This window comes from Colletotrichum gloeosporioides (genome assembly GCF_011800055.1).
Source record: "Colletotrichum gloeosporioides strain Lc1 chromosome Unknown consensus_95, whole genome shotgun sequence".
Taxonomy (NCBI): Eukaryota; Fungi; Ascomycota; class Sordariomycetes; order Glomerellales; family Glomerellaceae; genus Colletotrichum; species Colletotrichum gloeosporioides.
The window spans coordinates 273,887-293,387 of record NW_025544740.1 but is presented as its reverse complement, the minus strand read 5'-3'; the positions used below and the strand labels follow the sequence as shown (position 1 = coordinate 293,387).

Below are 19,501 nucleotides of genomic sequence, written 5' to 3'. Positions count from 1 at the left end.
GGCGAGACACTAGGTCGGTGGGGAAAAATGATAATGAGGAAGACGTTCGAGTCAGCGGGGCTGAGGATTGGATTTCGATAGTTTTGTAGAATCCTTCTCAAGCTGTTCTCTCATATGAATTGATGTCGAACTCTCAAGGTATGTATATGGACAACCTCAATATGACACCTGGGCGTCCTGATGATTTAACCCTGATGGGCATACAAAGATCATATTTTGCACCCTCTATCTTGCAGCTGGGTGGATCGTCGAGCCATTCCACGACCGTTGCAAATACTCGGTAACTGAAACTTTGGCGGGACCCCATTTATGATATTGCCTGAACTGTATTCAATCTCTAGTGGAGAAAGAGTCAGCATAATTGGATATATTCTGAAGCATCTAGAAAGCTTCGTTTCGAGATGTTAAGAAGCGACAGAAAGACTAGTGACAGAGAAGAGGAGAAACCAAGATATAAAAGAACGACAAAGAACAAAAAACTAACTTGATAAGAGGTTTGCTATCCGGACGAATACTTCTAGCTAACCGGGTGGGTTATGTAGTAAATGTACACCGATGGGGATGATGCGGCGGCGACGACGACGACGACGACGACGACGACGACGACAATGACAACACTGATAACGATAAAAACGACGGTAACGATAGGGATGGAGAGAGGAATAGGGATAACGATAGTAGCAAAAGTTAATTGAGATAGAATAAAGTACTTGACCTAATAAAGGTAGTTACTTGTCCGCCCGGATAGCAAGACTCCTAATCATGGCGTGAACGCTAACAAGAAAGAAAGAATGGCAAGGATAGTACGATTGGTGGAAAAGATTAGTTTACTTTGTTTAATGAATATCTGCAACTTATCCGCGTTACTGAGGCAACTTGAATCTATTGTGAACTATAAAACATGCACGTAATTTGTTGACCCCGAGTGACCTAACCAAGGGCCGCAAGAAGCGACCTGTAGCCACCGTTGGCACTGACCGCGGCTCCATTAACCCACTTGCTCTCGTCGCTAGCAAGGAAACCGACAATGTATGCAACATCATCAGGGACTCCCATGCGGTATGCAGCTGAAGCACTCGCTTTCAGCTTTTCCTCGAACTCAGCAGGAAGCGCGCTCATCGTATTGACCAGCGCATCCGTAGCGGTCGGGCCCACGACGACTGTATTGAACGTAATGCCGGTGTCGATGGCGAAGGAACCCGCTAAGGACCTCGTGTAGCTATCGAGAGTCGCTTTACAGGCGCCATACGTGATGATTGGGTCGTTGTTCGCTTCCCTGGCGGCGACGCTGGAGATATTGATGACGCGACCGCCCATCTTCGGCCCGTGTTTCATGAACTCAACGATCGTTGCAATCGGGGAGTACACGTTGGCGATCATCGCCTTTGTGAAGTCTTCTGCGGTGGTTTCTCCCACAGGCTTGAAGTCTTGGAAAGATCCCCAGATGGCGTTGTTGACGAGGATGTCGATTTCAGAGACGCCGAGGGCGTTCATTGAGTCTGTAACGACTCTGGGCCACGCGGTTGGATCAAGGGCGTCGGCTTGTAGCGCGATTGCATTCTTGGTACCGTGAGCACGGCATTGCTCAAGAGTATCCTCAGCCGCGGCCTTGTTTGATGCGTAAGTGATGGCGATGTTGGCAAGCCCTTTACGAGCTAGGTAGATTGCAATAGCCTTCCCGATGCCCCTTGAGGCGCCGGTGATGAGGGCCGTCTTGCCGCTGAGGGACCAAGGCTGAATGGCGCTAGCGTTTTCAGATGAAGACATGATGAAATTTGAAAAGTGATCTGAAATTTGTAGAAAATATTTATTGTACTGTTGTGATTGGCAAGGTCCAGAATACAGATCGCGTAGCAGACGGTTCCGCACTTATAATCGCGGCAAGTCTCCGTGTAGATGCGGTACCGGGTAGCCGGACATCTCAACAGAACCGTGCAATTCATGATTTCCAAGCACTCCGACAAACTGAATCTAGGCATGGCAACTGAAACTGACTGCACCGTGTCGGCATTATTTACATCCCCGAACGACCGAAGTGCAGATACACATGCCGTTGAGACTGGTAGTCGAGCCCCACCTCCCTCCGCATCATGTCCGCCGGTTCTCCGCCCCATATCCGCAGATGCCCACATCAGCCCTCGACCGCTGTCAAACTTCGAATATGACACCATCTACGGGGATGATATGATAGTAGATCACATAAGCTCCAACTTAGCTTGCGTCCAGACAAAAACACCCGTGAATCTTGTTAATGTTCGGTGTCTTTACTTCCATTAGGCATCAGGTCAATAGAAGTGCGCAATTGACCTCACCCGGGGCTTCAACTTGGATACAAAGAGCAAATGAATCTCTTGAGCTCTTTCGGTACCTTTTTGCCAGCACTCCAGACTGTGAGCTTTTGACCTAAAAGGTCGTTGCCGTAAGCGTTGAGTGCATCGAACCTCACGACCTCTTTGTAGGTATCAGGACCAAGTCGCTGGTGTAGAGAGAGCCTTAAGCAGTGTCACAAGTCGTCAGTCGAACTCCAGAATAGTTAGAAGGGGTCTCACAAATGAAGAGTTTCAGGCTGAATGTGCTTGCGACAATCGGCGAGTAGGCGGTCTGCATCTTGATGTCGCAATGTTACTGTGGCATACCACATGCTGCCTAGCTCGCGATCTTGCCAGTGCGTTGTCCCTTCCCAGTATGAAGTTCCCCATCGTACAAGCTTTTGGTAACATACCCGTTGATCACCGTCCGCCCATGGAATGCCGCGCTGCACTTGTTGCGGGAAGTCCTTTAGATATATGTAAGCATACGCGGTAGGCTTGTCTGCATTCTTATGCTTGCTGGCCAGCCTCCATTTATAACCATCGGACCATGAAGATGGACCCTGTATTATATGACGTATCGTTTCATCTCTCTCAGCACCATCAGTTATCCGTACGAAGCGAGCTGGGCCGCTCGTAGGGTAATGATGGTACTCGATCGGCCTCGTTTCACGACGGGTGAGTCGGTTCTGTAACTTGGTAATTGACTTTCCTAGACCTTCAACCATTGTTTTGTGATCTGTCGAAGATTCCCCCTTGCCGAGTTTTCCGTCAAATGAGTCAAAATGCTTTGATATTCGAGAAACCGTAGTAGGGTGGGTTCGTACCCAGCTCCTCAGGCAGGGGCCTTTCGGATTTCCGATGGGATCCTCATCTTTTGAAGCGTGTGATTTGGGCAGATCTGATTTGCCACTGCTAGTGGGGGCCATCCTACTTCAGGTGTTGAAGGACGTGGTGGATTTAGTCGCGCGGTCCAAGACCTGTAGTCTCAAAATTGTCTCGCCTTTACTTTTGTGAGAATTCTACTCACGAAAGCTATATCTCTGGAAGGAACCTCTGATTATAAACCTTTGGGTGTACCGTCCCGAAGGAGACTTTGATGCTACGTATCACCTTGAGAGTTCTTGTGGCGTCGTCGTCTGACCGGAAAAGTGAGGCCTACACGTACACATCCATTGTGCCAGCCATAAAGCAGTCACATGGCATACCTTGAGCGTCTAGTATCAAACTTCCAAGTGTGGGAAAAGCACCGTTTGCAGTAATTCACGACCAACTTCGTGTCAGCTGGAACGCCTGACGGGTCCAGTGTTCAGTCATGATAATGCGGGAAGTGGGGCTGAATCTTGAGGACGTCTTCTGCTTAAGCATCCTTGGATGGAAAATTTAGGAGTTTTGCTATCCGGGCGAATGCGCTTAGATAACCGAGCAGATAACTACCTATATTAGTTCTGATAGTTTATTCATTCTAGTAACCTTTTTCCCTGTCATCTCTGTCGTCCCTGTTCCTACCCCTCTTCTACCTATCCCTGCCATTGTGATTAATAACGTATGTAGTCGTCGTCGTTGTCATCGTCCCTAACATTGTCTGAGGCATACCTACTACCCGCCCTGATACCTAGGAATATCCCTGGGATAGGAAAACTCACATTTAGAAGTTCTAAATGTTCAACGTCTAGGAGAGAGTTGAGTTGGACTGAGATGTTGTCTCGGTCAATGAATAGAAACGACCGCCATTACATTACGGGGCGGATTTCCATAACCTCCTTCACGGGCTTAATTGGGGTGGTAATTGATAGGCAACATCCATGGATAGAGATGTACACTAAGATGTTCTTTGTCGCAAACAGCTCCAAGCAAAGAATCGCGTCCATTATCATTAGGAGTCTCCCTACTCGCTAAGCCCTGTCTAATACTTTGTCACTGAAAGTGGCACCCCGGAGCTGCAGTCCGGGTTCGGCCCCACATCTACCGACCACCGGGCAAATAGTTCCTTGTTTTGGCGAGGGTGACGTCAGGGATATGACAGCGACTGCTTCCACAACAACCCATGAGTTCGTTTCCAGAAACTCTCGATGTCTCCTTCACCCGTGATCCAGCAAATACAATCTCCAGGCCAGCTGTCAAGCAGGACGTGCGATTGAACTATGAGTCAAAACACCACGAGCCCAATCGTCCAAAAGCGATGTTTATTATGGGACTGGACAAACACGCGCGACCGGCCAACCGCCATCAACCAACTCTTCAATGACTCCGGCGAAACACAGACTCCAGAAAATACATTGCCATTCAAGTCGGTGCATAACTGGAACGCATGGTACCCGCCGGAGTTGAAGGGTCGGCTCCCTTTGCGGCCCATGATTCGCACACGTGCGCAGATCGACACGGAAGAGTGGGATTGGATCCGTGACTCGGACGCGGAGATGGTGCATTACCTCAACGAACCAGAACGGCAAGGAATCTCGCCTGAAGACGCCGCTGACTGGTGGCTGAAGAAGGTTGTCCCGGAGTTGCGGGACAAACGTGGGAAGAAACTTGTCGGACCTGCTTGCGCGAGTGACGAGGCGGGAGACAAGTGGCTTGCCACGTTCATGGACCTCGTGGGAAATTCAGGCAACGGGAATCCAGACTTTCTTGGTGTCCACTACTACAGCGGTGATTTGGAACATGCAAAACGGTACATCACCTCTATGCACGAGAAGTACTGCCTCCCACTCAATGTTTCCGAGATCGCGTCCATTAGCCGCGACGGAAAAGAGGTTGAGAGGTTCACAGAGAAGCTGAGCGAATGGATGGATGCACAAGAATGGATCGATGAGTACGGCTGGTTCGGGTGCATGGCACACTGCGCCGACGATTTTGTCAGCCCAGCGGCGCAGTTGATGGATGATAAAGGCCAGTTTACGCCACTCATGAGGCTCCTGATGAAGACGTAATGGAAGTACTACAAATAATCGACGAGAAGATATGATTCCGAGGACACAAATATTGCCTATAATTTCCCATCGCATGATTCTGAAGGCTTGGCCAGGATTGAGAAATGCAGTCCTGGATAGTGACATCAACCTGCTCCGCCCTGACCGTGTCTTTGAAGTGAGTCTTGGCTGCCCTTTGTCGTTTAGTCTACCTGGAGAATCTCAACTCTGCGAACTTCGAAAATATACACGTGGAATCTGGAATTCCGGAAACATCGAGAGTCCGGGAAGCTATAACCTCCGGGTGGCTCCGTCGAAATACGTACTTCAAGTTAACGGGCGGGGGTTCCACTCGAGTCAGCCGCCTTCGACCCCAGATTCCATTTTATTACCCGATTAGGAAGTTCAAGAGCAAGCCGTGCATATGAGCGCCTGGTCCATGCTGCTGCCCTTAAACTCTTGCGTCCGCGGACCATCGAGGTTTGTGTGTTCTGGCAAGTTCTTCGCAACCGTCTCAAGTTCCATACCCTGCCACTCAAGCGTGTCTTTGACCATTCATATTCATTGCATCAAATCAAGCTCAATGTTTGCCGTTGACACCATGCATTTTGTTACGTACATTTCGCGTAACGATTTCCGCCAGACCACTGTTCTAGATGACCGCCTTACCAAGCCAACGGCCGCTACGCGCAAACCCGCAGACCCCGAAAGGTAAAGATTCGAGGATGGAATTACCTAGAGTCGCAAGAAGGAGTCTTGGTTGCCATTTTCGGATTGAATTGGACACGTTAATTCGTCCGATCCAAACTGCCCGCCAAGTCGTCATTTGTAGAGTTTGAGGCGGGCTTTTTCTAGGTTTGCCGCTGAACCAGTACAAATATTTTGCAATGGTCTTCTTCCAACCGCATCTATTCGACTTATGGTACGCCTTTAATAACCACTCATGGACTCACTACACCGGAAACGTCAAATTTTGTAACAATACGAACCGCCCTCTTCGCACATCCAGGCACCATGACTGGCACCAAGGAGAAAGGTCACGACTCCTTCCGGGTCAACTCTCCAGATGACTCCGAGAGCGAACATATCTCTGGACAAGCTAACAAGCCACTATCACGACCGCCTCATGCTCTAGATGTTGGCCAGGTTGTCACAGAGCTCGAAGTTGATGCCGCGCAGGGACTGACCACCGACGAGGCCTGTCGCCGGCTTGAGGAGCTCGGCCGCAACGAGCTTCGTCAGAACAAGGGTGTGCAACCGGTGAAGATCTTTCTGGAGCAAATTTTCAACGCAATGACTTTGGTAAGTTAGATATGTGTTCTTGGTATTCTCGAAGAAGCTTGCTTTCTGCTGCCCAAGGGGATGTGCAATTGCTCGGCTCGACTGACGCTTGATACCAGGTGCTTCTTCTGGCTCTTGGTGCAAGTTTCGGCATCCAAGCCTGGATTGAAGGTGGAATCTTAGGAGGCATAATCGTTCTCAACATCTTCATTGGTTTCGCCCAGACCCTTCAGGCCGAGAAGACGATCAATTCGCTCAAGAACCTCGGTTCCCCAATCTGCAAAGTGTTTCGCAACGGCAAGACTATCGAGATACAGACAGCCGAAGTTGTACCCGGCGACATCATCGACCTGATCACCGGAGACTCCGTCCCCGCAGACATACGCCTTGTCGAAGCTGTTAACCTCGAGGCCGACGAAGCCTTGCTTACCGGCGAGTCCGCGCCTGTCTCGAAAATCCCGAACTCGACTTTCGACGACGATACCGGCCCAGGTGATCGACTGAATGTGGTCTACAGTTCAACGGTGATCACGAAAGGTCGTGGCCGCGGCGTTGTATTTGCGACTGGCATGTGCACCGAGATTGGTCTTATTGCCGGTGCCCTGAACGGAGGCTCGAAAGCAAAGTCGTACCTGAAGCGCAGCGAGAACGGTAGAGTTTCCGTGTTTGCATATATCATGGCAGCGTGGATGATGACTCGCGATTGGGTCGGCGAGTTCTTGGGACTGACCATTGGCACACCCTTGCAGAAGAAGCTGTCGCAGCTGTTTCTGTGGCTTTTTGCATTCGCCATCATCTGTGCCATCGTTGTCATGGGCGCCAACAAATTTGATTCACGCAAGGATGTCATTATCTACGCTGTAACAACTGCCATCGGAACCATTCCTGTTTCGCTGCTGCTCGTATTGACAGTCACCATGGCTGCTGGTACAAAGAAGATGCTCGAGCGTCACGTTATTGTTCGGAACCTTTCCAGCCTGGAAGCACTAGGCGGAGTGACGAGTAAGTTTTTGACTGGAATCCAAAATCCTATTAGCAACATGTTGCTGATCGCAAGCACCTCAGACATTTGCTCCGACAAGACCGGCACGATCACGCAGGGACGCATGGTTGTCCGCAAGGCCTGGCTCCCTGGAGTTGGCACTTACTCCGTGCAGACGACGAACGATGTATACAACCCGTTCTCCGGCTCGGTTCAGTTCACCGCCGTCCAGCCGAGAGATATTAGCGCGGAAGCCGAAAAGCCACATGATGATACCTCCGATCCCATCGAGCCACACCACGAATCTGCAAGCAACCCGGCTCTCCAATGGTACCTCAACATTGCGTCGCTGGCGAACCTGGCCACTCTGAAGCAAAGCGACGACAGCTCTGCGAACCCGGGAGAATGGAAGGCGACTGGGGCACCCACAGAGATTGCTCTTGAGGTCTTTGCTTCTAGGTTCGGGTGGAATAGACTCCAGTTGACCCAAGGCTCTGAGGCCGCATGGAAGGAAATTGCAGAGTTTCCCTTTGACTCTGATGTCAAGAAGATGTCCGTGATTTTCCAGAATCTCGAGTCTCAGGAGATGCATCTCTTCACCAAGGTACGCTATCGAAAGACCTATGTCTTCTTGTAGTTGTTATTACTGACATACTGATTCCAGGGCGCCGTCGAACGTGTCCTTGAAACCTGCGACACCATCGCTCTCGGTACCGCTACTCGACCCCTGAACGAGGCAGACAAAGACAACATCCACGCCAACATGGAGACTCTCGCTGGCCAAGGCCTTCGTGTTCTCGCTCTGGCGCACCGAAACCTCGAGATCACCATGTCAGCAGCCCAATTTGCCGAGGGCAAGGTTGCCCCCAACCGCAACACTATCGAGCACAACCTGACCTTCCGCGGCCTCGTCGGCATCTACGATCCACCCCGTCCAGAGTCGAAGCCCAGTGTGAAGGCATGCCAAGGTGCCGGAATCGTCGTGCACATGCTCACCGGCGACCATCCGCAAACAGCAAGGGCTATCGCGACCGAAGTTGGCATCTTGCCGTCGCCTGAGAAGTTCAAGATGCTGCCGGCCGACGTCGCTCAAACGATGGTGATGCCTGCTCACGATTTTGATGCTTTGACGAATGATCAGATCGATGAGCTGCCTCAGCTCCCTCTAGTCGTGGCACGATGCGCACCTAGTACTAAGGTGAGGATGATCGAGGCGCTTCATCGTCGCGGCCGATACGTCGGTATGACTGGGGACGGCGTAAATGACAGCCCGAGCTTGAAACGCGCTGACATCGGTATTGCCATGGGATCTGGGTCGGACGTCGCCAAAGAATCTTCTGATATCGTCTTGACGGACGATAACTTTGCCTCGATTCTCAACGCCATCGAGGAGGGCAGGCGAATCTTTGACAACATTCAAAAGTTTATCCTCCACGTTCTAGCAGCCAACATCGGATTTGTATGCGCTTTGCTGACAGGGTTGGCCTTCAAAGATCAGTCTGGTGTTTCAGTCTTTCAACTATCTCCCGTGGAGATCCTGTGGATGCTTCTTGGAACTGGCGCATTCTGCGAAACCGGTCTTGGTTTCGAGAAAGCGGTGCCGGATATTCTCAATCGCCCTCCCCAAAATGTAAATTACCCATCATGAACTGACTCAAAGAATACTTAGCGCTGACGAGATCAACAGCTCAAATACGGCGTCTTCACCCCTGAATTTCTATTTGACATTCCTTTACGGCGTTCTCATGGCGGGCTGCGTTCTCGGCTCCTTCACAATTGTTGTGTTCGGGTTCAATGACGGCAACCTAGGCTTGGAGTGCAACAATGCCTTCTCAGAAGCCTGCGAGCCCGTATTCCGTGCTCGGGCTACATGCTATACGACGATGACTTGGATATTTTTGCTGTTTGCTTGGGAACTGATCGACTCGCGCCGGTCGCTTTTCTACATGCCTGAAGGCTTCAAGGCTTGGGGTCAACACTTGTGGGGCAACAAGTTCCTCTTCTTTTCAGTCACGATCGTCTTCTTCGTCGTGTTCCCGACGCTGTATATCCCTGTTTTGGATCATGTCGTTTTCATGCATCACGGCATCAGCTGGGAGTGGGCTGTGGTCTTCATCGACGTTTTTGTTTTCATGGTCGGTGCTGAGGCGTACAAGTGGGCCAAGCGGATATATGTCAGACGGAGAGGAAACCAGTCAGGTATCGTTGGATTCGGGGATGATGAGGAATCATCTCTATAGACTTGGTCGAAGTAGGTGGGAGGCGTGCAGTCAGACATGCATAGAGACAGAATAGTGTGCTAATGCATCCAGACTCGGTTCTGGAAGTTTTAACCCAATATCTATGTTGCTGGTTCAGTACCCGAGCTATCTTCGGCGCCTCTATCGTTCTACCAAGCCATGCGGTTTGATCTTCCATGTTCAGGTGGCCTTTCAAGGTCGATATCGCAATTGGAATGGATGCCTATGCACTCTGTCCTTCCCCTTCCCCGGGCTCATTTGACCGGTCCCCTGAGGGTTCGACTGTGTTACCCTCTACCCCCAATCCCTGCGCATCTTCATTTTTCAGCTGCTCTCTCGCGGCCATGAGTGCCTTGCCAAGGCGATTCTCTCCCCAATTTCTCTGATTCACCATCGCCTGATTCTCGTTGAACCCAATGCCCCAAACGCGGTCCTTGGGCGACGCCTCGGCAAGCACGCGATTACCAGTTTCCATTAGGATTTTCTTCAGCTGTGGGTTTTGCCCAAACTTGGCCACATTGCCCGCTTCGACAACCGCACTCTTGACTTCATCCCAGCTCTTATCCGTGAACCCGACTATCTCTTTCCCCAAAGCCTTTTGCGTCTTCGGGTCCTTCTCGCACATGATTCGCGCCTGCCGTTCAGTGTCGCTGAAGCGGGCCGCCTTGCAGTACATCATGTACTGTTCGGCGCAATTGAACGTGACGCTGCCGAAAGGGTCGTTCTCATCTACGGCTCGCCCCACCAGCTGTGACATTTGCGGCTTCGAGACGGTGAAAGTTGACGGGTACCATTGGCAGAACTGACAGTACTTAAACTTTTCTTGGGGCATGAAGAAAAAGACAGGACTGTCTTCGGATATTGATTCTGAAATGTCGTGTGTAGGTGCCTCGGTTCGGTGAGGTTTGTTGCCTTGGTTAGGCTTCTTTGGCTTTTTGGTCTTGGCGGGTGACATCGGGGCTTAGTTTATGGCTCCGAAGGTTGCATTTGTAGGAGAAAATGTAATCTATCGACGACTTCCAGACTGTTGTCTTGTTTTGTCGAGGAAGCACGGTGGATGGAGGGGGCAAGGACGATCGATTTGATGACTCCTCGCCGCCTGCAGCCTGACTGATTAGGAACCCTGAAGGCTTCCTCAACCGGGTAGGTTGCCTGACTGGATGACAACCGTCAGTTCCCGGAACCTTGTTGAGTGAGATGGAAACAAGAGGCCATTAATATATTCAGATGGTCGCAGAAAGTGACCAGCTGAAAGTAACAAAAGATATCTGTTAGCAAACTAATAAAAGTCCCGGCGATGCTTTGGATCTTTAAACCCAAATGGAGCCTTGCAAAGTACACTATTCGAAGTATTGAGAGCAGAGACAATTGATTGTTCGCTATCTTTTCCTTGCATCGCATTCAAACATCGTCAACGGGCTGTTTTCTTGTCACAATCATCATGGTCCCGCCGACTCGCCGATACAGTTTGATCCAAAAATACTGGCTCGTAAACATGGGATTTTCCAAAGAGAAGGCAGAACAGCTTTGGAACTCATGGTGCGATATTTCTGATAAGCCACCTATGCCTGCCGTTGGGCTGGAAACCAAGGAAATGCAGAAGGTATAGTGGGACTTTTGCACCAAGGAACTCGACACAGACGAGAAGGAGCCCTCCGGAGACAGCGACGAAGAGTGGAGCCGGTCTCTTGATGCCTATGGCATCAAACAGGATTTGAAGGATGCAATCATGGATCCCGTGTTCAGCTATCTTTGACTGTCCCAATCCTGTCGACACTGGATCAAGGATACCATGGATATGTACTATAAATGGCTTCAACGACGCGCATTCGAACCAGAGAGAGCGATGAGTACACAGCTGTTTTTGAAGCCAAAAGAGGGAACGAAATTTTGCGATGACTACGAGTTTCGTCCAAAGCATCCAGGGTACATACCGCTGTATATGGTTGTGGATGAGGATCGTATTCATCATGTATTCGATGAGCAGGGCAATCTCGACAATCTGGATCAGCTACGAACCACTGGTGCATCGGACTTCAGCGGCTCACGCGGTTGCTTCTATTTCATCCACCAGTTGAAGCTGGCCGAGCTGCACGCAAGATATGCGAAGCGTAGGGCAGGGGGCGCCAGCGTTGCAATTTTGTGTGTTTTCGTGTCATTCCAAGAGTACTGGCGACTGAAAGCCAGCGGTAAAGCCCTCAGTCTTTCGGGTCTGGATTGGCTAAGATTTGTTTGGGAGTGTCGCAAGGGATTGAGTTCCAGTCCTTCTGGGCTTTTTGACAAGTACGGCAAAGCGACCTTATTGTATGGGGACATTCCGCTGCATCGAGAATACCGGCGCACGAGGATCAAGAATGAAACGACTAGCGATGTTATTCGCAAGTTAACTTGGTCCCATGGTGGCATCGAGAGAGGACGGCAGTGTATGTTTTCAGCAAGCGCGGGAGAGCGGTTTCTGAGAGAGCATGCCAAGTTTCGCATACTTGCGTATCAGGATCTGGGAGACCTTAAGAGTTCTTCCACGCAGAAGTCACCTTGTACCATAGTCTTCCCAGGCATCAATGATTAGTCTACGTTCTCAGAAAGTTCTCATGGGCACGTAGTTTATTGCCGCTGATTGTTGCAAAAGGCAACAGGAATTGAACTCAGGCATCGGCCTTTATAGCCTCAAATTGATCCGTGTTGATAGCTAAGCGGGTTTTTACAAACTTCGTGTTCTAGGCCTTCAACTAGCAGACGGCCTTTCTGCAAAGAATTCGCTCTTTCAAAATTAGTCTTGGCGCCCAGGCCTCGTACGAGATTCCGGTCATCAACTTTCGAAGTGAGGGTCAAGCATGGGTCAGAATAGCCTATTATCTAGCTGAAAAACAAACATGTCAAGTTTTGAGTGGGCGAATTGAGGAGTTCTGGGCGTCTTTAAAAGGCCCTTGAGCAAAGGTTCCTCGACTGTTTGCGCGAGTCAGCCTTGTGGAACTGCGAATGACTCGCATCGCAATACCCCTGAGGATAGCGCGCCCGGGGGAGCAGCGCCGGCGGCTCGGAATGGTCGGTAGCCTTTTGCAGGGTGTGCGACATGTTATTCCCACGCTGTCACCACTTTAACTCCCTGATTGAGACAAGTAAGCGTAAAACTCGAACGGAATAGGATGAACTGGGTCGTGGGGCTTGACTGATCAGACGCACAGGTCGGCTGCTTCCGAAATTGAAACTTGTGGAATGCAACCGACTCGATAGGGGGCCATAAACCTCAGCCATCTGGAGGCCTCGGACTGGAAGGACCTACGTTGGGCTTTGGAGGCATAAGATGACCCGAGCGTACTTATCGTGTCACCAAGCATTCATATCACTTGTTCGGATTTTCTTTCAACTTTCTTCGGCCCGCTCATGCAGTTTGTGATCCCATCGGTTGAATCGAAGAGTGTTCAGGCCGAGAATAGAAAAGCGTCACTGACGGGTCATGGGGACAGAGACCGGGATAGAGATGGGCTAGGTGCCACTATATAGGAGTTGCACAATGCAAGACACTGGGGAAGGAGATGCTTGGTACCAATGAGCTCCAAAGCCTTGCTGAGCAGAACAAGGCAATACCCTTGGGATGACCACCTTAGGAGCTGGAAATGACGCGGAGTAGGAAGAGGTGGATATATCGCTGTGCCGCTGGAGCTGAAACATGAAAAGATGGACAGACGCTCTTGGCTGCCCTGGCATTTGGTAATGGCTTGTTGGAAAGGTCGCCAATAGTTCGGCAAAGAGTGGCTCATAGGGACCCTCACTTCCTGTTCGGTATGTCAATGGAACGGATAACTTCCTTTTGAGGAAGCATTAGAGGCGGGCCCCGACCACATCATGGGTTACAACATCATGCGAGCACAGGAGGGAGGTTGATATGTCGCATTCTCGGCGCGAACTTTTGCTTCGAGTCCCAATTCTTTGGAGCCGGATGAAATGAGTATCTTGGCGACGGGCTGCAGGTTGAGGATAGACTCAATCAGGCGGCAGAAACGAGAACGGGTTTCGGACTGTAATACCGACAAAAGTCGCCTGTCGCGTGGTCGTGATCTTTGAGAATGAGTGTATATATACAGGTCTGTCTGCGAGGCCAAGAGGATCTATTGTTCGACATCTCTTCCACATCAAGCTTCTTCATTATCGGCCTTCTCCTGGACACAACTCAAGCGCCAGTTTCTTGTCAGCCTCGACCTAATTTGATCACGTTGTATGTCGCCAGACACCAAGAAATCTTGATCGCCTAGTGTGCTGACCTCTTCAAAAAGATGATGAAGTTCTCAAAGAAGACTATTCTCGCCACGATGGCAGCCCAGGCTACGGCACTGGTTCAGATGGAAGTTCGCTACAGCGACCGAATGGTCGACGTGGGCAACCTCGATCTCTTCGCCGTCACGTGGCAAGCCGTATACGGCGAAACAGGCAACACCCGAGCCATCATGACCGACCGATCCTTCGGCTCCCAGACGAACACTTGTACCTGGGCCGAAGACTACGACCCAGACCTGACCGTCCAGGTCAAGATGAATGGCGCTTGGGGTCGGACTCCTGGCCTCTCCGACAACCAAATGCGTGACGGCCTTGTCCAGTCTATGTGGGAGGTTCTTCGCACTGTCTCGGACCCTTACGGTTACGAGGTCTTCAACGGCTGCCGCGGTCTGACCTGGATGGAAAGTGTGGGATACCATGAGGATGCCGCATGTGGACCCAAGAGCGCGCGTAACTGCGAATACGCTTGCCGTAACGAGAACTCCCCTGGCTTGGCCCAATGCGAGAACCAGACGTGGGGTCACAAGGTCCCTTCGACTCTGCGTGTCACAGCTTACATTGATGGACGCCTACAGCCTGATGACCTGATCATCGAGTTTGGTGCGACGAAGAACCAGGAGCCCGGCGGCTGTGGTCTTGTCGGGGAGGTTGCCGGATTTCTCGCTGGATTCATCCCTGTCGGAGGTGATCTGTTCGCCAAGGGCATTGAGATTGGCTGTGCTGAGTAGTAAGGGGACTGGCGGTTTCAATGTACATACTTTGATCTCAACCTACATATACAACTACTCCGTCTATACATAGCAATCCATTGCGGCAACATGGTCTAGTCACTGTGCAGGTGGTCTCGTCGGTGTCTTGAATTCGAAAGCTCTCGCATGGCATGTGTCAATGCAAACTAGCTCTACTCGCACAAGTATAGGGCCGAAGCGCTTCATTTCTGCCTCGTGCTGTGCTTTGATATCAGGCCGAGCACGTAACCTTGAAGCTTAAGAAGTTGTCCTCAATATCAGATGTCTCCTCGCACGATCCAATCTTGACCTCGCGGGCTCCTTCTCCGCAATCATTCGAAGAATACACAGTCACTGCCAGGAACTTATTAGCAAGTGGGCACAGTAATAGACGCCACATGAGAGAGCATGATCTTACAACTGCATCCTTCAACTATGTAGTTCAGTTCAACAGCCTTGACAATGTTGTCTGCCGCCTTGAATGAAGACTGGCATGTCTCCGTTAAGCCTTTGGTGATGGCCCAGATGCCCCGATTGCCGCTGCCAGCACAGACTTGCTCGCTCCAGATGCGGAAGTCGCCGACATACTCGTCCTGACGACGAATGTTGGCCGCATTAGTTCCCACGAACAGAAGCGCAGCGGCGACAAGATCCGAAGGGAAATGCATGTTATATGTCTCGCTGAATGGGTTCAGGTATATGCGTAATGGACTGAACGGTGAATTGACGCAAATAAAGTATTAAGCTGTGTGGTTCAGGAGATAGATGTCCAGAGTTGGCTGCTGAGGCTGTCCAACAGATAATCATCCTTAGGATAGGAGCTCCCTTTATACTCAAGGCAATTCCCCCACCACGATTGGAATCAGGACTCTTGTGCCGTGAGGAGTCGACAAATGGAGCAAGTATCCATTTGTCACGGAATATCTGCATTTGTTATGGACAGATGTGCATGTCAATTTGAAGCTTGAGTGGTTCTCGTATCCAGCTGCCACTAGGCAACCCCGCGTTCTCACATGCACGACCACAGGCAGTCGAGGTGATGAGAAGCATTGTCGCAGTTTGATATGTCCGTATAGTCGTCCAACGTCTTGGGTGAGATTCTATTATGTATCATTCCATCAAACCGGCGCTCGTGGTTCAACTGAAACGTGGGATACAACGCTGAGAATGATATTACCCGGATCCGAGTTGCCCAAACTACTCTTATTAGGAAAGTTCCCCGCACTTTTGGGAAAGCATCTGGTAGACGAGAAATGGATCCCGCAAAAAGACTACGGCAAAATTTACCCTATACGCGGGCATAATTCTAGAAATGCTGTATAGGTACTTTAACTTATACCCTCTACTAATTAAGAAAAATAGTATAGAAACCCTATACGTTCCTACTAGTAGGCAAACCCTCGTATAAAGTCGAACGCGCGCCCTGGCCGAATAGACCAGCGAAATAGTAACAGCACCAGCCGCGCAGCGTAGGGCTAGCAGTAGTATAGCAGGGCTGATTATATTAAGGCTGAATAGGTCACTGAGGCTTATTAAGTGGTGATAATTATGCTTAATTAATCTAAGTTCTAACTGCGCCCTATGGTGTACCTCTAAAGCCTTCTAGCTGATTAGCTAATTAGTAGCTAGTAGTAGTAGTAGTAGTACTATCTCTATAGACTAGCCTTTTCTATAAAGGTCTTAACCTAAGCTATAACCTAACTGATATACGCTATATACCTAAATCCTATTTACTACCTATAATAATATAGTTTAAAAATTTATCTTATTTATCTATACTAATACTATTATAGTTATATCTTTCTCTCCTTAAACTTAGGGCGTCTAAATATTTTCTCTTTTCTTAAGTAGGTAAGTCTCTTCTTTATTCTTATTTAATTTAGTATTTAAATCCTAATTTAAGGGATATCTTCTTATAGTTACTTTAATAGCTCTTAGTACCTCTTAGGCTTTATAGTAATTTATAGGATACTATATATTATTACTAATAAAGTTTGAAGTTAGAAGTAGGGGTAATTCTTATAGGGTGAGGTGAGCTAGTCTTAGGGTAAAAGCTTTTAGGTCTAAAATATAGATCTTATAAGGTATTTTAGTAGGAGGTAACTTTAAGTTAATAGTTTAATAAGAAATGTTAGAGGCTCTCTTAATAATCTTAAGGGGATTAAACTATAATAATTTAAACTTTAACTTTATCTATCTATCTTTATTTACCTTTTCTTATATTATATCTTTAACTTAGAATTTTTAGTAGGGATTTAGCTTAATATTCTATATCTTAGCGATTTTAGTAGAAAGTTCTTAGATTTTATCTTAGGTTTCCTTTTAGGCGTCTATAGATGCGTAGTGTCTAATTATAAGTTTGAAATTTATTAGGCTACTCTTAGATTTTAGTATAGTGTATCCTTCTGCCTTAATAGTAGGGATGAGGTTATTAAGGTCGTCTAGTCCTTTAATATAAGGGTTAGTATTAGTAATATTAAAGTTAAATATCACCTTTATTAGTAAGGTTCTAATTAAAGAAATAAATCTTAAATTTAGGATTCTTATCTATTATAGAACTTTATAAACCTATTTTAATTAGTTTTCTTTTAGGGTAGTAGCTGCCTATTATATTATAAGATATTTAATAAGTTAAATTATCCTTTTAACTTACTTAGTAGAAGTAGGATATAAAACTAGTCTATAGATAAGGTGTATCCTATAGTATATAGTAATTATAGATAGTAAGGTATTCTTAAAGTGGGATCTATTATTAGTATATATAATCTTAAGCTATCTAAAGATATTAAAAATATACTAAGTTTAGGTTAATTATACTGCTTTTATATCTACTATGATATATTATATGAGGATTATAAACTTAGTTATAAAATTAATAGAGACTAAAATATATATACTTCTATTAGCTCCTATAGGTATTATACCTCTAAGGAAGTTTAAGTCTACTATACCTTAAGGAGCTAAGATATTTATTTTCTTTAGACTTACTTTTACTAGTTTAAGACTATAGCGTGCGTAAACTTTATATAATTTTATAAATATATCTATATTTTATCTTCTTTATAGCTAAAACTTCCTTCCTCTAAGGTAGTATAGTATAATATTTAGTCTAAAATGTCTGTTCTAGTTATATATAAATATAAATACTATTAGTATATTATTCTCTAAAATATATTCTATAAGGCTACTATTAATTTTAGTTTTAAGTAGTTTAAAGTCTTCTATATAGTAGTATATTACCTTTACTTAGACTAAATATTTCTTATTTCTAAATAGATTATTAATAGTTTTAATACTACTAAGTAAGAAGTTTATTATATCTTTATACTAGTTTCTGAGGTTCTTTATATTATAAAATATATTTTAAATTTCCTACTTAGTTTTAAGGGAGAAGGCTAAAATTAACTCTAATAAGTATAGAAAGATTTAAAAGTACTTATATTCTATTATAATCTTCTTTACTAGCTTTCTTATATATCTCTAGAAGTTTTCTTTTATAGTAATACTTTTTTCTTACCTTTTTTCTTTTAGTTTAGCTAACCTAGTTAATATAAGTGTGTTACTCTAGGGGTTTATATCTTTTATAAGTACTTAGTTCTTAGTTTATCCTTTAAAAGTAAGTTGTTTTAATAGAGTTATTAGTTTATCTTATATTCTTTAATATAATCTACTTAGGCTATCTGCTATTTATATAATCTTTATAGTGTTTAGCTAATAGATAATATCTAAGTTATGCTTAGTGAGGACTTTAATCTATTTTGTAAGCTTCCTATATATTTCTTTATAATTTCTTTAGGATTATTCTATACTTTTATAATTAGTATAGATAAAGATAGGATATAGGCTTATATTAATAAGCTATTAGACTTTAAATAGAGCTCTTATAATTATTAATATCTCTCTCTCTAGTACTAAATACCTATATTTTTAGTCGCTTAGTCTATAGCTTAGCTATATAATAATTATAGCCTCTCTAAAGTTCTTATCTATGATTTAGGTATTTAGTAGATATATCTCTAGTAATTAGAGAAGTATTACTTTAGTTATATAGTTTGAGGAGTTAGCTATAATATAGAATTATAAAGTTAAAGAAGTACTAAAGGTTATATTATTCTAAATATAATTATAAATATTGTTAAGTGCTTTTACTTATATTTCACCTTATTCTAGCTTTTCTCTTAGAGTCTATTTACATTAGATATTTTTCCTACTTTAGCTAGTTATCTTTTAGGTATCTTTAAAGAATACCTTTTTAATTATTATCTTAAGATCTATTTACTTTAGAATATACTTCTTTATAAAGGGAGTTAAGTAGAGTAATAGATATACCTCTTCTTAGGTTAAAGGAGGCTTCTCTTAGAATTAAGCTTTCTATTAAGTGAATTTTTCTCTATATTTAATAGAAGGTTAGATCTTCTTATTAGAAATTTTAAATCTAATAGTGCTAAGTTAATTAGTAAATAAGATTATCTTTATAAGGGTTAGTAGGATAGGAGCTTAAGTAATTCTTAGGAAGTAGTAGTTAGTAAGGTAGTAGAAGTGATTATTAAATATCTTATTAGTAATATTATAATTGTTAATATAAATAAATAGTGTGGTTTTGATATATAGTGAGTAACTTATAATAGATAGGATATGTTAGTCTTTAAAGTTATGATGTCTAAATACTAGGTCTTTAAACTAGGTATATATTAATAGAGTACTTTTAAGGCTTTAGGCTATATTGAGGTATTCTTATATTCTACTTAGTCTAATAATTACTACTTTTTATTAG

General features: G+C 46.1%; 6 protein-coding genes across 6 annotated transcripts; 3 read left to right on the top strand and 3 right to left on the bottom strand.

Annotated features, from left to right (window-relative positions):
* Positions 1 to 930: 930 nt before the first annotated feature.
* On the bottom strand, positions 931 to 1,767 carry GCG54_00013239 (Short chain dehydrogenase asqE; the record flags this gene model as incomplete). The annotated part of the gene is made up of 1 exon (XM_045413097.1): positions 931 to 1,767. The coding sequence occupies one exon, from the start codon at positions 1,765 to 1,767 to the stop codon at positions 931 to 933; it is 837 nt and encodes a 278-aa protein (XP_045257658.1).
* Positions 1,768 to 4,453: 2,686 nt separating this feature from the next.
* Positions 4,454 to 5,242, top strand: GCG54_00013238 (uncharacterized protein; the record flags this gene model as incomplete). Its single annotated transcript, XM_045413096.1, has 1 exon — positions 4,454 to 5,242. One exon carries the CDS (start codon positions 4,454 to 4,456, stop codon positions 5,240 to 5,242), a length of 789 nt encoding a protein of 262 aa, XP_045257657.1.
* A 993-nt stretch (positions 5,243 to 6,235) lies between these two features.
* On the top strand, positions 6,236 to 9,724 carry GCG54_00013237 (Sodium transport ATPase 5; the record flags this gene model as incomplete). Its single annotated transcript, XM_045413095.1, has 5 exons — positions 6,236 to 6,523; positions 6,622 to 7,504; positions 7,568 to 8,088; positions 8,149 to 9,114; positions 9,164 to 9,724. 5 exons carry the CDS (start codon positions 6,236 to 6,238, stop codon positions 9,722 to 9,724), a joined length of 3,219 nt encoding a protein of 1,072 aa, XP_045257656.1.
* Positions 9,725 to 9,947: 223 nt separating this feature from the next.
* On the bottom strand, positions 9,948 to 10,679 carry GCG54_00013236 (N-glycosidase; the record flags this gene model as incomplete). Its single annotated transcript, XM_045413094.1, has 1 exon — positions 9,948 to 10,679. The coding sequence occupies one exon, from the start codon at positions 10,677 to 10,679 to the stop codon at positions 9,948 to 9,950; it is 732 nt and encodes a 243-aa protein (XP_045257655.1).
* A 3,319-nt stretch (positions 10,680 to 13,998) lies between these two features.
* On the top strand, positions 13,999 to 14,727 carry GCG54_00013235 (uncharacterized protein; the record flags this gene model as incomplete). The annotated part of the gene is made up of 1 exon (XM_045413093.1): positions 13,999 to 14,727. The coding sequence occupies one exon, from the start codon at positions 13,999 to 14,001 to the stop codon at positions 14,725 to 14,727; it is 729 nt and encodes a 242-aa protein (XP_045257654.1).
* Positions 14,728 to 14,959: 232 nt separating this feature from the next.
* GCG54_00013234 (uncharacterized protein) lies at positions 14,960 to 15,395 on the bottom strand (the record flags this gene model as incomplete). Its single annotated transcript, XM_045413092.1, has 2 exons — positions 14,960 to 15,081; positions 15,146 to 15,395. The coding sequence occupies 2 exons, from the start codon at positions 15,393 to 15,395 to the stop codon at positions 14,960 to 14,962; spliced, it is 372 nt and encodes a 123-aa protein (XP_045257653.1).
* Positions 15,396 to 19,501: the final 4,106 nt, after the last annotated feature.